The sequence below is a fragment of the Eutrigla gurnardus genome (genome assembly GCF_963514095.1).
Source record: "Eutrigla gurnardus genome assembly, chromosome: 12".
Classification (NCBI taxonomy): Eukaryota; Metazoa; Chordata; class Actinopteri; order Perciformes; family Triglidae; genus Eutrigla; species Eutrigla gurnardus.
The window spans coordinates 20,257,784-20,273,777 of NC_139926.1; the positions used below are offsets into that span (position 1 = coordinate 20,257,784).

The 15,994-nt window shown below is 43.1% G+C and overlaps 1 protein-coding gene across 1 annotated transcript in view; it reads right to left on the bottom strand.

The window, feature by feature from the left end:
* Positions 1-2,504: 2,504 nt before the first annotated feature.
* hs6st3b (heparan sulfate 6-O-sulfotransferase 3b) overlaps positions 2,505-15,994 on the bottom strand; it is a 52,135-nt gene continuing 38,645 nt past the window's right edge. Inside the window, exon 2 of the mRNA XM_084022172.1 lies at positions 2,505-5,132. Coding sequence (XP_083878298.1) covers positions 4,370-5,132 — 763 coding nt within the window. The 3' untranslated portion in view covers positions 2,505-4,369. The remainder of the gene's footprint in view (positions 5,133-15,994) is intronic.

The window sequence follows — 15,994 nt, forward strand, 5'->3', positions numbered from 1 at the left end:
GTGTTCAAATGTGAAGGGTGCCTTGGAAAACACCAAGTCAACTCAGTTACACTAAATCACTGATCTAATAACAATAAAATAACACATTTATCACATTTCATCTGCTTTTTCAGAGCGCCATTTATCAAAAACATGCCTGAATTTAACAACTCAACGCTTGCATGTTGTCAAGGTATCTGGAGATATATTCTCCACATAATTAATTGTTGTCTGCCCTATAAGTTATATAAATGTCTGTTGCTGATATGAGATGAAATACATTGAAATATCCAACAAGTTTCTAAAACAATAGATGTGTTTATCCTATGATTATTAGGCCTGAAAGCACCTACTTACCTTGTTATTGGCTATTTCTGGATGTGAACAGTTCTTTGTAAGATGGAAAAATGTCAGCAAAGCCATCTTACAGGTGGTTTTGTCTGCATAAGACACTTTTCTAAATGTTTCTCGTTAATTACAGTCTTCTTCTTAATTACAGTCAACACAATTAGGGAATACATCTCACCATGTATACGCCACACATGGTCTAAAAATAGAGTTGAACTGTGAATTTCACACTCTCACTGAAACACCTGTCGGTTTGTGATTTGTATCTGTGTCGAGGAAATAAAAGCAACACACATCATAATGCCACGGCCATTTAATGCATTTATTTCTGATGTCTTAAGCAGAATTTACTTTTTTTTTTTCAGGTCTGACAAAAAAAATGGCAGATTAAATATTACACGCCAAAAGGCTTTTAGACTGTTCATTTCATCACAAGACTTTAACATTGTACATAGAAATTCTTACACTAAGAAAGCGCTCGTTCGTTATCACTGAGGTGTGAGGGAATACTGGTATTCTGGTAAGCCATTCTTTAGCAACAGAAATGATATAAATGAACAAATAAATACACATGGATCAGCGTCTTGGAGATATGAAGTGGTAGTACGAGTTCACACGAATACTCCTTTGACAAAGCAGCATGTCACACTTTTAATGGGAAGATGGGTAAAATTCAAGAGCGAGAATCCGTGTCGGATCACTTTATTTACACCGTGGTCTGCGAGCTCACTTTTACAATTTCAAAAATTGGTAGAAAGTCTTATCGGATCATCATTTGATGCAAACAAATATTAAAAAGTCACAGAAATAATGAGCCTAAAACAATTTATGTATAATTATTCAACATTTGAGATGTCCTAGAGCCTTCATTTTCAGTGTTACAGACCAAGAGGGCTGACAGAAAAGGGGAGTGAGAAAGAAATGAACTCTGACCTCTGTTCAAGATTTGTTTATGAGATAAATAAATGTGAGTTTTCTCTCATATTGTATTTGCTGGTTATGCTAAGGCAATGGATGCACAGAAATTATTTTTCATTTAGTTATTTGGCACCCAACTACATCAGCACCATTCCAAGTAGAAACTTCATTTTCCACGTTTAAAACGTTCAGGTCAAATAGATCTTTTGTACTTTGTCCACATTCAACATCCTACAAATCTAGAATGCAGGAATGAATGTAGAAACCAGAGTTTCAGTCGTGCCTCTGAGCTGTTTCTCCATTAAAAGAACTGTCTGAGCCAGGAGTCGCTCAGCGTGTTATCATCTCCATGGCAACGGATTGCAGGTGGGAACACACAGCTGATTGAGATTGTTAATAAGACCTCTTCTCTGACCTCTGATGTGTCACACTAGATGTATAACACATAACTGCGTGTTTTTTTACATCTTTCAGTTCATTTGGTTGCTCTCTGCCTCTCAAGTGCGAGGCAGAGAGCAACACAGGCGTTAATGAGGACAACAACACGGACACGTGATGAAGGACACACTTAGGGCGCGCTCGCACCAGGGCCAGTTGATCCGTAAAGCATGTCGAAGCACGTTGTCCCCCCTCCTCCTGTCCCCCCGCCTGGACACACCTCAGCGTCAGCTTCCCTGCAGCCAGGAATCCCACCAATATGTTCTTTAGTTTACACACACACACACACACACACACACATAGAATATAATAGAATATAACTTGGGTATATAGCACATTTACAACAAGTGTTTCATCAGGGTTTCACTAATAGCTACACAGCACTTCCCCGCTCATGCAGTGCTTATGCCATCTGTCACTGTGGAACATTGTAGCTCCTGCAGCTCGTCACACAGCAGTGAAGCATGTTGGTTTATAGAAAGAAATGTCCAAACGAGACGCTCTTTTGGCAGTTACTGTTTCAAAAAGATATTCTACGGTAGCCATTGTGACTTAGTCGTGAAAGTACAGGCGTTACTAATATCAACAGTGACCCCAGTGAGAATACCAGGACCCTGGACTGAAGCTAAATGGAATTCAGCCATCATTTGTTGTATTATTTATGTTATGTCCAACATTTTACTGAAAAATGTTCTATTAAATATTCAAATAATGCGTTCACTTTTTATGTAAAGGCCCCTATTGTGAGTGATGGGGCCCCTTCATGAAAACACACTTTTATTTATAAAGTTTACTTACATCTGACCCAAAATCAGAGTGTTAAATTAAGATCAAAATGTGTGTTTGGCTCATATAAATAGAGCAAATTTAGCATTGAGCAGATTATATCAAATGTATTTTATATAATCGGATTCTTGTTAATGATACGTCAACATATAAGCAACTTTTTTATGTTGCAAAGTGCCTTTAAAATGTATAAAGTAGCATAAGATGGGGACAGAAATAATTCAAAATGGCCTTTTATCACTCATTTGACATGGAATAAACTTGATGCTATTTCACCGCTACATCTAGCTGAAGCTCCACTTGAAACACTTGGTGTCATCAACGTGCTTTACACCCAGTCTTTGTTCTTATTCAACCATCCACACGCTCACTGAAACCAGACGTACAGACAAACACAGCCATACGACTCCTGGCAGCTCAAACCTGTATCCCCTCAACGCATCCATGAGCTGGATGAATCATCGAATACAGGCTCTTAAAAAATCAAACAAAACTGTGCCAACTGAGGTATTTTATAAGTAACTGCAATCGCTGAAGAAACATGAGAAATTACTGTTTAAATAGCAGCAGACGCACCACTTCAGCGTTGACATTTAGTGAAACATTTAATTTGATAACCAGGGATTTTTGAGTGAATATGAGATAAGAGGCGTATCGTTGAAGCCTATTTAAGCAGATAAAAAAAACAAGCCTTCTCTTTCATCTTCATGTGTCGCCTCGCTGATTGGATTTGAGATGCTGGAAGGAAGTAATGACGGACATTTTTGTTTTTTATTTGTTGTATTTCCTCGCCTATATCTGCTTTGAGGCCGCTCATCGAGGGGCTGGCATTAAAGCGCCCTCGCTGCCCACAGTGCAGTCGGCGTCAGCTCTACAAACATGTAAAAGCAGCCAGTGTGACGGGGAGGGGCGTGAGAGCTGAATACTGATCAGCTCATTCACAGTCGGGGCCACACACCAGCCACGCCGACACATTTCATCACCCCGACTATTTACCAACTTTTTATCTCTGTGGCCCACTACTTCAAAAAATGAATTACTCACAGACTTGTTTTTTTTTTCTCATGTAAAAAAAAAACAAAAATGTTTTATGTGAATATCTGAAGGGATTTTGCTCGGCAGGATGCCCTCTTTGTGTGACTGCGTGATTGGCTTTGTGTGCACATGTTTTCTTTGGGAGACGTGCTGCAAAGTATTGCACTCATATGAATAGAAAATAATAAATATTGGACTGTAACCGAAATAGAAACACCAGATGGAGTCTATGATTTGGTTTAAAACATGGGTATTGCATGCATACAGCGTGGTCTTTAGAGATTAAAAAATAAAAATACAATAAATACATTGTGTGTGTTTGATTCACTTTGGCTTACATTACTGTATATCTTTTGGAAATCAGTGGGAAACCCCAATTGTCAGTATAATGTGGACGTGTGACATGCAACCATCACTTCCTCTACAGCTACTTCTTTCAAATGGTTTTCTCCAAAGACGTCAATGACATTCATCAAGCTTCAAAAATCAGTATGACAGCTTCTTTTGATTGTTTTTTTCTTCTTCTTCTTCTTCTTCAGTTTGTCGTCTTATTCAACACATGAGAAAATAATGTAGGCAAAAAAAAAAATCAAGTGACAAAAAATAAAAATATACTTATAAACAGCATTTAAAGATTTAAGACACCAAAGGGCACTCCAAGGCAGAGCTGCTGTCACACTCACAGATTTGGCAGTTTTCATAAAGACACAGCAAAGCGCTCGGATCACAAGGAAGCTGAGAAAACAGACAGATGCAAGGAGACGATTCATGGTGAGGCAAAACAAGAGAGAGAGACATAAGATGTGTGAGAGAGAGGTCAAAGGTCAAGTCTGTGAGGAATCTCTCTCTCTTCAGAACCAAAGCCTCACCAACGGGCCACTTGGCTTGTGTAGTCCTCCGTGGTGGCGGGAAAGTCACCTTTCTGCAGCCCTCCCCCCCTCCTCCCCCCTCCGCCGCTTCCTCCCCCTCTGTGTTTCGGCGGCCACGGCCTGCCCTGCTCCTTCTGCTCCCGGAGCCAGCGCCTCTCCTCGCGCCTCTTCAAGCGCACCTCCTGGTGCTCCCTCTGGCGCGTGAACTGGAACCGCTGGAGGAACAGGTCCTTCGCGTACTCGTACAGCTGCACGTCCAAGTAGTTGAGCTCCTCGATGCGGCGGCGCACGGCCTCGCTCAGGTCCACGTTGGCGGCGCGCGTGCTGTTGATTTGCGTGAACGCGGCGATGAAGCGCAGGCTGAACGTCCGCTCGAACAGGTACTGCGTCTTGCGCTGGAACTCGGTCAGGCCGTAGAACGCCATGTTCTTCAGGTTGCTCATGGCGCTGCTCAGGAGGATGTGGTTGCGCTGGCTCTCGTTCATGGAGGACAGGTTGTAGCAGCCCACCAGGCTCAGGTCGGCGAGCATGCGCACCTGCCGGTTGTTGGCCAGGTTGGACGGGCAGTTCATGAACTCCGTCAGGGTCACGCCGGACCAGTCGTCGCCGCTGTAGCAGAAGGGCAGCTCGTCCTGGGTGGGCGAGCGTCCGTCGCACATGTGGAGGGCGGTCTTCCACGTGGCGCCGCGCTGGACGTGCTTCCACTCGCTCAGGTAGCGGGAGACGGGGTCGCGCAGCATGGTGATGTAGTAGAAGTTCCTGCAGCCAAAAACAATCACAGTTAGAGAGCTGTGAGCACATCATCATCACCATCATCGTCATCATCGCCGCCGCCACAGAGGTCTGCCCTGCATCGTGCTGACAGATGGCGACTCTTGTCTGTGTATGAAACTCCAAGGTTGAGTCTCACTAATGACATTAGCAGAGTTTCTATGTATTGCCCTTGATAATTGCACTAGTTATGATTTTTACAAAAGTGAGCTAGAAGCATGTCTGTTCCATAGATCCACACACACACACACACACACACACACACACACACACACACACACACACACACACACACACACACACACACACCTGCCAACACGGAGAATAATTGGGAATCAAGACATAATCCACGGACATAAAGAAAGTGAGTCAAACTGACCCGACTAAATCCCTGAAACGTCACCATGACAACATAACGAGGATTCAGCCTTTGCCCCAATAAACTGGGAACACTGCCAATTATTTGTGACCCAACCACAGCAGAAGAACACACATACAGCTGGTATTTTGGTTGGCGAAGAACTGGTAAATGAGTGCCATTTACAAGCCTCTTCCCCCGGGAGAGACTTTGTCCTCCATCAAAGGACAAAGAAGCTTCACACAGATTCATACGTTTTCCTCTGCAGTGTCAACAGATCTTTGGTTGAAGGAGCAAAACAGTTCTATCTTTCTTCGTGGGTACAATCGCATTGTGAAGCTGGCGTTTTCATTGAAAGTAACAGCACACACACATACAGGGAGGTTTCTGCCCTTAATGCCAAGGTTGAAGACCTCCAAGGAGATCTACTCTGCTGAGACCGAGGCACGTCAACGCTCACTCTGATGGAAAACAACGATTGGGGCAGGTGTCGGCGAGGTAAACCTCCTGGTAGGGTGATGTCCTTGTGAATATTTAATAATGAACCCTCCCCAGAGAACAGTCATGGGGCAGATAAAGTGGAGCGCACCGCTGAGAGGTTTCAGGCTTCCTCCAAAAGCTGCTGTCGGTGCTGCTTCGCTTCTTTATACACAAACAAACAGTCTCATCCAGGAGTGGAAATAAAAAAGGGTACACTTTCTTGTCCTTCAGGGTCGGATTCACTCTGGAATAGTTATTCTTTGTTTGTTATCACGAACTTCACATATCACAACTATCACAACTTCACTGATGAGGACAGAAAGGCCTGTAGGAGTCCGTATCAGAGCTGAAACAACCTTTTTGATAATGGATTCGTAATTTTTTTTTCTTCCAAAAATGATTTAATTCCATCTTCTCCAAAACAAGGATTTCCTCTGAATATGTTATTGGTCTGAAACTGATCAGTCTATCACCTTCCAAATCATCCCGGTATTCACTCTCACTTAAAAATCAAGCAAATGTGTGTTTGATCGCTGCCGTGTCAGGTGATGACGGGCTGTGAGACGTCAACAAGGACACTTCCTCCCCGCAGAAATCACGCCGAGTGTGGTGTGAATTGCTAAAGAGTGAACCTCCTGATTGTGTTCATAACGAAAACGCTATTTTATACATTCTCGAGTGAAACAGAACAACAACGAGGTGTAAAGTAACGCTGTGGGTGGAAAGTTGAGGTGAAATGTGGAAACTTGCTTTGAAATCTGGCAAAAAAAACGGGTTCAATTCCTAACATTTGAGACGTTGTGATCATAATATTTTTCTGCCAGTGTATGGTAATAAAACATCACACAAACATGGCTGGAGATGATTGCACACTGAAAAATGTATTCAAGTTCACAAATACCAACAAGTATCTGTCTGAAGATGTCTTGGGTTTATCTGGGTGAACATCTGTCCTTCCAGGGGGCGTAGGAATGCTGCAGAGTTACCCGATATGAGTCAGGCAAGAGGCTGTGATTACAGCCCTGGTGGCAGCAGCTGCATCCTGGCACTATGCTCCTGGAGTTGGCTGTGCTGCAGCTACATCCTCATTAGACCGTCTCTGGGACATAAACACATGCAGCAAGTGTTGTCTGAGTGCACTCGACATCCCAAAGGTCAGCTGTGTGCACCATCAGTGTCAAAATGCATCAGCATCAGCGGGTCCGCGGAGCTGTCTTGAGGAGTCTTTCCCTGAGTGATACAGATGGCTGTCGAGGAGGGGGGGGGGGGTATCAGGCTTCTCTTACCTCTGGCCTGTGTTATCATCAATACCGCTCTTACAGTCAATTCACAGGCACCGGGAAAAAGTTTATGCGTACAAACAAAGCAGAGAAAACAAACGATAGGATCCTGGAGAATTAGACATCTTAATAATATAGTTTACATGCTTCAATTGGAGGTTACAGAAGCAAAAATGTCAGCTTGAGACGCACAAAGACCCCCCCGACACGGCAATTACGTGCTTGGTTGGAGTCAAGAACCTTCTTGAACTCTGGCTGATCACGGATCAATAAAGAATAGGACACATATCGCAACTCCCTCGCACACTCATCTCTAAAGCATCGGCATCGGAGCACAAACTCAACTCGCCATCGAGCAGAAATCGAAGAGGAAATCAAAAGTGGGGCTAAAAATGGAAACCGAAGGGAGAATTGATGAGGGGAAGCAGAGGGAACGGAGCCGCTGCAGACTGAAGCCGAAGACTGAAGGTTAGTGATATGGTTAGGAAATTGGCCAAAAGAAAAGTGTACTAGCTTTTCCTTAAAATACTGCTGGTTCTGTGGCGTTGGCATTTCTAATCAGATGCCTGCAATGCACCAGAGGAACATCGATCCAGGCTTTCAGTGCGTTTGGGCCACAGATGTGTTTTTTGTTGCTTTTGTCTTGAATTCACAATGTTAATCACGTGTTTGGTGTAATCAGAATGTGTCATAGATGTTGAAGAGAAAGAAAGTGACGGTGAAGGGTTGTCAAGACTTTTCCCCAAAAAATTTCTCATCAATGAAGAGCCTCAATCTGACCTCGGATGTCCATTTCATGACAGTCCATCCAGTGTATCGATGGACAGATGAACGGCCAGAGTGGCGTCTCCATCCCTCCGAGCCACGCCTTGTATGGCTGAAATAAAACAGCCAGCTCCCTTTGAATATCATCATTAAAAAAAAGAAGCCTCTAAACCACAGAGAGGACCGTTTCAACCTCCGCCAATGTCAGAGGAACAGACAACTGGCTTTTAATTGCACCGTAATTAGCCTCAATGACACAATCTCAGCCCATTGCTTCTCTCCCTTGATTGCAGGCTGCTAAGGGACACGTCACACGTTCAGGCCCGGGCGCACGGCGTTTGGAAGCAGATGCGCTGAATTCATGCGCGTGGAAGTTGGATCTCCTTGCTTTCGGGTGGGCAAGAAGACGATGGGGAGAAGCAAAAACAACACGTTTCTGTGAAACGGGCGGAAAGTTGTCGAGAGCAAAAGGCTAACACAGTCGGCGGTAAATAAGTAAAGATAGACGTGTGCGGAGTTTGAAGCAGCTGCTTTTCGTATGGTGTAAAACTTCTACCTGTTTACAGTCTGCTGACTTCTCTGATTTATACTCACAACGTAACAGCCTTGATCTCCCTCCGCTGCTCCTCTGCAGCCCAGGAGCATTGAGAACCTTTTTTTTTTAACATCGTTTTACTGTCATCCTCTGGGCTTTAGTGCCTTTGTACGGTGCATGACAGACATGACTGTGGACGCACATGACATGCTGCTAAACCTGATTTATACATAATATATTCATGTGCATCTGTTCAAAGAAAGCTGTTAGGACTATACACAAGTGTGTAACATTTATAGACTATTTAATTATGTTCTTTCGTTGCTGTTTATTTTGTGTATTTATGCTCATAGTTTTACCGCTTTCCCTCCAGTACACAATGTATTGTTTATTTCCCCAGTGGCATTTGGCTCTAATTATTACAAATTCCTCTGTTTTTCTTCTTTTTTAAATTGTTTTTTTTATTATATTACCATTTTTTTTTGTGGTGTAACATGTAAACCTCGACCAGATTCAAATTAAGAGACATTACAGTTTGGTGTTATGCATCTCAGACCACCCCAACGCCCCAGGATTGTACTTTTAATTCAATTTAGAATCATTAAACGCCGCTGAAAAACAAAGCTTCTCAGTCAGCTTCCTACTAATGGCAAGGGAGTGCTACGGGAACTATTATCAACTTTGAGTATTTTTACATGAGTGTGCAGTTTTTTTGTGTGTGCTCATCTCTCCGCATTGACAAGTTCAGCTTGTAAAGACCAAATAGGTTTGGTGTTTGTTTTCACTGGTTACAGACTGTCAATAGATTATAATAACAACAGAAAGACAAGGATGAGATTGATGCATTTGTCCATTTCTTCAAGATATGTGAAAAATGGGAACTGATCGATCCCCTACCATATTTTCCAGGTCAGCTGATGATGAAATCAGCAGGATGAATATGAAACCTGCTTGTTAAACAAGGGCTAAACAAAACAAGAGCCACTCCCCAACACGTAGTCAACTGACATGGACACAATGTCAGGCTAAACAAATTAGATTAAATGACAATTCAGGTTGATTATCAGGCTATAAACTATAAAATACCTTAATAATGAATATCAAAGGATGTTTTTGTGTTTGTGATAAATATTAAACGTTATAGAGAAATACTTTATATGTTTTCAGGGGCTTTAAGGAGGAAAAAAACGCCACACATATCATGTGTTAAAGCTATGGTCTACATTCTGAAAATCAGTTGAGCCTCTGAGACAGATTTGAAAAAAGCATCCCAACCAAACCCCTCCCCTCAGTGTTCAACGATTGGACGAGGCGGGAGTGGGAGGGGACAAGGCGGGATGATGAGGAGCAGGAGGGTACGAGCCAATGGGAGCCTTCCGGAGCAATGGCTCCCATTGGTCTATTTCTATGAAGGCCTACGGCTGATTGCTGAATGGATTTTTTTTATTCCAAATCGTAGACCATAGCTTTAAATAAGTCCACCTTAACAAGCTTTACTTCCAGGGCCACTTTACTGTCATGTCTAATGTAGAAGTTGTTGCAGAATCCCATGTATATGATGGGCCCAACATACCACAGAATGTTCTCTAAATTAATTATAGTTACATGCAGCATTCAGCATCGGTGTCACTAAAGAGGCAGAAAGGTCGGGATGAATGTTAGGAGAACTCGGTGACGTACCAGAACGGGGTATTCCTGTCATTTTCGCACCTCGCTTGACTCCTGACCTTTTCTCCACTCTGCTTCTCCTCAACGTCCTACATTAGCGTTTGACATTAGTGTTCCCTCCGGATCCATAACCTTTTCTTAAAGGTTGTCACATTAATCATGCTGCTGATTTCACTCGTCAATCTCCCTCTGAATCTTTCCCGTGTTTGTGTCTTGCTATGCTGCGCCTCACCTCTCCTCGCTGCCCTCCGCTCGAGACGCCGCATATAAACAAGCGTCGCTCTCCTTCTCTGCTCTTTGGTGTTGTGTTCTTTAACCGCCCTTTTTTCCGACAGACTCCCACATTCAAGGTAAATCACGGTAATGATGAAATTTATGAGAGCGGAAGGCAACGTGGTGATTTTATCTCAACAAACAATTTCAGGCTGGTATAGTTTTCGTATTTTAAGATGTAAAATCAAAGAGTGGAACACGTTGCAAGCTGTTCCTGAGGAAAACAGTTTGTTTTATTAAAAACCATGGCGACTGTGAAGTATTACAAAACGGGGCTACTGAGTGCACAGAGACAGCGGTATGAACCCAAGGTTTGATCACGATTTCTCAAAACAAAATGAAGATAAGATAACAATTAATTAATAAATATTGTTAATTAACATATATGACATTTATGGCAAGATGCAAAAACATTCATACTCACTGACTATATATTTGATTTGTTTTCAAACAAAATATCTGCTCTTGGAATTCAATATCAGCTACAACATTCTGATGATTATGTTCATGTTTTTAATGGTTTAGGCCCTCGCAGAACTTTGGTAATACTAAGGATAAAATGTGGTCCTGTTTAATTAGGAAAAAGTCTGCAATGAATTGGCTCATGAAACACAAAGCTTTCACTAAAGATACTACAAGGAATTTTTAGTACTTTTTACTGCAGCAGGGTCTGACAGGATGCCCTGTCCCGGTTCTGGTTCTCCTTCCTCCCATCCCTCTAGTGGGCGGAGTCTGTCTGCAGGAGGTTGGAGCTGAAGGAGGTTTTATGAACCTGTGTAATTTCGTCTGATTTCGCCTGGAATCTGACCTGGTGGCACCGAAGACGATCATCATGAATGACGACCAGTGTTACTGCTGACACTGCAGTTTACCTGTGCAGGTCGTATGGCGGCATGGTGGTGTAACGGTCAGTGCCATGCAGCACAGGGGTTCAGGTTTGAATCTGGGTTTGGGTTTGTTCTCTGCTGATTCTCCAACAGTTCGATGTCAGCATGAATGGTTGTCTGTCTCTACGTGTCAGATCCTGTGATAGACCGACGACCTGTCCTGTCGTACCCTATCTTTGCCCCAATGTCAGCTGGGATCGGCTCCAGCTCATTCGTGACCCTGAGCAGGATGAGCGCTTACAGATGATAGATGGACGGTCGTATAAAGACATCAGTATGATGTTTCATAACCAGTGAAAAGTTCCTACCAGTATCCTCTCTCTCTCTCTAGAGAAATCTTTCCACAGCAGGTGTGACTTACCTGTATTCAGCTTTATGTAAGAAGAACAGAACAAATACTAAGCTGGGCTTTCTTTATTCCAAACCTGAGGATGCTGGTAAAGGGCTTTCTACTCTGCCAGCATTCAAGGATTTAACCATTAGTGTGGCCATGTAGCCCGGGGTAAGGCACTGTGAATGCACTCTCCTGCTCCTATTCAGACCCTGTAAGTGAGAAAGTGCAAATACTAAGCGGACTGAGGATAATGGTTCCAAACAGCCGTAACCATTTCTTGTATTCAAATGGCTGAAAAGCCTTTCCAAAAAATGTGTGTGCCAACATCTGATTGTGTACTTTGAGATATAATAGGCCTATGGCACTGGGCCCTTTGTTAGGTTGGGGAAAGCGGGAGTCAGACAAAAGGAGACAAAGGATCGTGGGTCTCTAGAGGAAGTTTCAATTTACAGCCTTCTGAGAAAGAATGAATAACCTTTAAAAGTAAGACGTCGCCTACCAGATGCAGCAATGCTTTATTGTATTGTATGTATTGTTCATTCCTGCCCATTGTAGTTCCCGGGATAAATGATCAGACTTTGGCTGCTTATCTGTTTAGCTTTGCATCAGTGATTGTCAACTTCACCTTTAAAAGAATTCCGCACACAAAACATATTTTTCTTTGGATGCATTTAACAATATTAGAGGTCTTGGAAAACTTGTTAGAAAAGATGCAACACACTGCATATTCAAGTGTACAGCTCATTCAATGCAAGCGCCTGATCCGCACAAGCATCTAATCCAGTCAATCAAATGACAAGAATGCTGCTGTATTGATATACAACTGATCAATCAAGACACTTAAAATAAAGAGACACCAATTTCCCCTCATTTAATGAGGATGAAACATGAAATTCTGCCAAACAGTGCCCCATACAGCTGAGGTCTCGGCATTTAATTAATTTTGAAAATGTCTGCTTGCATATAAACCTCACCCCCCTTGGTAATTTCCTTCCACTCCCATTTTCCATACTCAGCATGTTTTACTGTAAATTAACTGAAAGCCCTACACACCATGACGCTTACAGTATTGTTGCAAATATGGCAAATGGAAGTACAGTAAACCTTGTGGTGATTATGAGCGCTGACAATGATTGACCTTGGTTTCTTTAGTAAGTCAGTGACAGAAGCGCCTACATGTAGAAGAGAAAGGAAACACTTGGATGGACAAATGTTTATTTAGAAGCTAATTATAACACCCAGTGCTGCTTTGTTCATACCAGCTGCATACAATAAGATGATCCTGCATTTTGTCATGTATTTTAAACCAGGCAGATGGAGTACTATGCCCCCCCCCACCATAGGGTTAGGGGTTTGGGTCAGGTTTGGGGTTATTGTTGGGGTTGCTTCCTTTTTTTTATTTTGGCTGTATCTCTGGAACGGTAAGTCGTAGAGACACAGGCTGACGACTGGTGCGTTCAGAAGGGTCTCCTTTCCCGAGATATAAGAAAATGTGAAAATTAAGCTTGGTGTTAGGTTTAGGGTTAGGGTTGAGGTTTGGGTAAGGTTTAGGGTTGTTGTTAGGGTTGGGGTTTGGGTTAGGTTGAGGGTTGTTGTTAGGGTTGAGGTTTGGGTTAGGTTTAGGGTTGTTGTTAGGGTTGAGGTTGGGGTTAGGTGTAGGGTTGTTGTTAGGGTTAGGGTTATTCCCTTTTTTAGGCTTTTTTGGCTGTATCTCCAGAATGGTAAGTCGTAAAGACATGGTCCACTCCCGAATCTCTACAACCCTCCGTTCCCGAGATATAAGCAGAAATGTAGTAAGGGTTAATTCCTGTTATATTTTGGCTGTATCTATGGAACAGTAAGTCATAGAGACATTTTTTAAGAGGGTGATGATATACCCGATCACTGGATGTCAATGTTGGTCAGCGATTTTAGCAATTTTGCTATTGCTGAGTTGTGGATAAAAGCTGTGCTCAGTATTTTTTTTAATCACCCAACTGATGAGTCCCAGATAATAGATCTTAATATCAGCACATGAATGCAGCATAACAGTTATTATGCTTTAAAAGCCACATGGAAAATGATCCGAGGGTTCATGTCCACTAAATTATATCCTAATTGTTTCCTTTCCACATTTAGATAATTCATGCCGGTGAAAACATTATTTCTTGTAGCTTTATTGGCAGAAGAAAAACAACAGAACACTCCAATTATGTTTATTCTTTATATGTTTCTCACAATCTCCCATTAGTTTTACTCCGTTGTCACAGAGGCTGTAGATAGAAGACGTTCCACACTTTGGCCATCTCCATGACAACGGAACAAACTCCATTCACTCGTGATTATTTTGTCAGATAACAGAATCTGTTTGCATCATGACAAGGAGAAGATGCGTCGCTGCCATCAGACAAATAGAGCAGCATGTAGCTGTGAGGAGAACTCAGACTAGAGAGGTGATGTGAGGATCCGTGCGAGTACTAAATAACTGCTAGCCCGCGCTGTATCTGTCAAAACCGCGTCTTAAGAAGTTCTGCTGGTACGACTCGCACCAAAGGAATCCTCCGCCGTGTCTAGTCATTCTTGATCAAAGACTACAGTGGTATGAATATGTGCTACTTGCCTGACTGTTGCAAAGAGGCAAAAATACTTGTCATACAGATAACTTTTGTGGCACGCACTTTTGCATCTGGCTCATTACATTTTAAATAATTTCCAGCAGAGAGTACTGCTGGGCTCTGTCACGTGGTCACCGGCGTGGATCCTGCTGCTGCTGCAATGTGACGATTTGCATTTAGTCGTCTGCTTGACATTCATAGTCGTCTTTCATTTGCACAAAAACCACTGCGTACGAAGTCAATTTAGCTCCCTCATTAAAAAGACATAAACACCTCAGAAGTTAATGGGCAGCTCCAGTGGAAGAGCGAGAGTTTTGACATCACAGTCTTGAGATTGTGGCATCGCCTCTCATCGCTGTTTAAGTGAATACGTCCATCAATACGAGCGTGCTGTCATCCCACTTTTCAGCTGTCAAATTCTGCAGCACTAAGTACTTTTTTTTTTTATTATTGTGTCTGCACAGATATCATGTTAAAGCAATAAGGGGTGATCTTAATCAACCACAAACCATGTAACGTCTGGTTGTCTCCACCTTTCATCCTAAGATCAATCACAAGAAGATAAAGCAGTTTAGTGCGAGCTTCACGAGAATGACTTTGCTTCTCGCCGTGCACGGGAAGCATTAACATACACATTTGATTATAATTCATCTTGATTAGCACATCTTTTTACCACCATGGAGAGTAAGTGCTATGTGCCTAACCATGTGAAAAAAAAAAAAGATCCTGGTGAGAGCTGCTCCAACACCGTGTGATAAAATGTTTAAAGAGAAATGTCTTCTCCAGGTAATGACTTCCTCCCTCCCCGCGGTCTTTAATTTCACGAAAAAAGGAGACGTTGACATTACCGGCGGCAAGGTGATGGAGACTCGCGGTGACGCGCCTTCATCAGTCCGCTTTATGAACTGTGACGTTCCCAAAGCAGAACAATAAACGGTGTGCATTCAACGGCGACACCGTGGGTTTGTTTCAGCTTTAGAGGGAGATTACGAGGCCAGTCCTCGTCTGAACGCTCCACTCGCCATCCGGCGAGGCGATGTCCTTGGTCTGCCAGAGCAAGTGCCTTATTTCGGCACGTGAGGTCTCTGCGGTGCATCTGTACATCCCGGCGCTGTCCCAGACAAGATGAGAATGAGACCGGAGACATGCATTATTTGTAACCGATACCATCCCTTAATGGCGTCTGCGCTCCCCCCGGCAGCCCATAATGGACCGTTTTTGAGGTTCTCGGCGTCTTGTTCGACTTTTTGATGGTGACGGAATGGGGACAGTGGGTGTCACCTGGGAAGAAACGAGAAGAACGATGGGACCTTTCACTTACTTGTCAGGAAGCCCGCCATCGCTATCGCTTGACACGATGTGCATACAAAGAGCGCTTGTACCGGCAGTGGCAGATTACAACGAGGGGGAGAAATTGCCCTTCAAAAGGGGGGAACATTTCTGCCTGTCTTTTAAACAACGGAATAAAAAGGGAAATGTCACATATCTAAGGGAATGGCTCGTTTGTAAAAAAAAAAACTGTAAACATTTCTCACATTTGTAGTCATAAAAGACCCTTAAACACTCTACAAGGAGGAAATGTGCTGATTTTGCACATCGGTCTAAAGGTTTGAGGGACTGCTGTGAGCTTTCTCTGGCTCCAGAGGGAGCTGTGCAAAGTGACGTCGGTCAGAGCT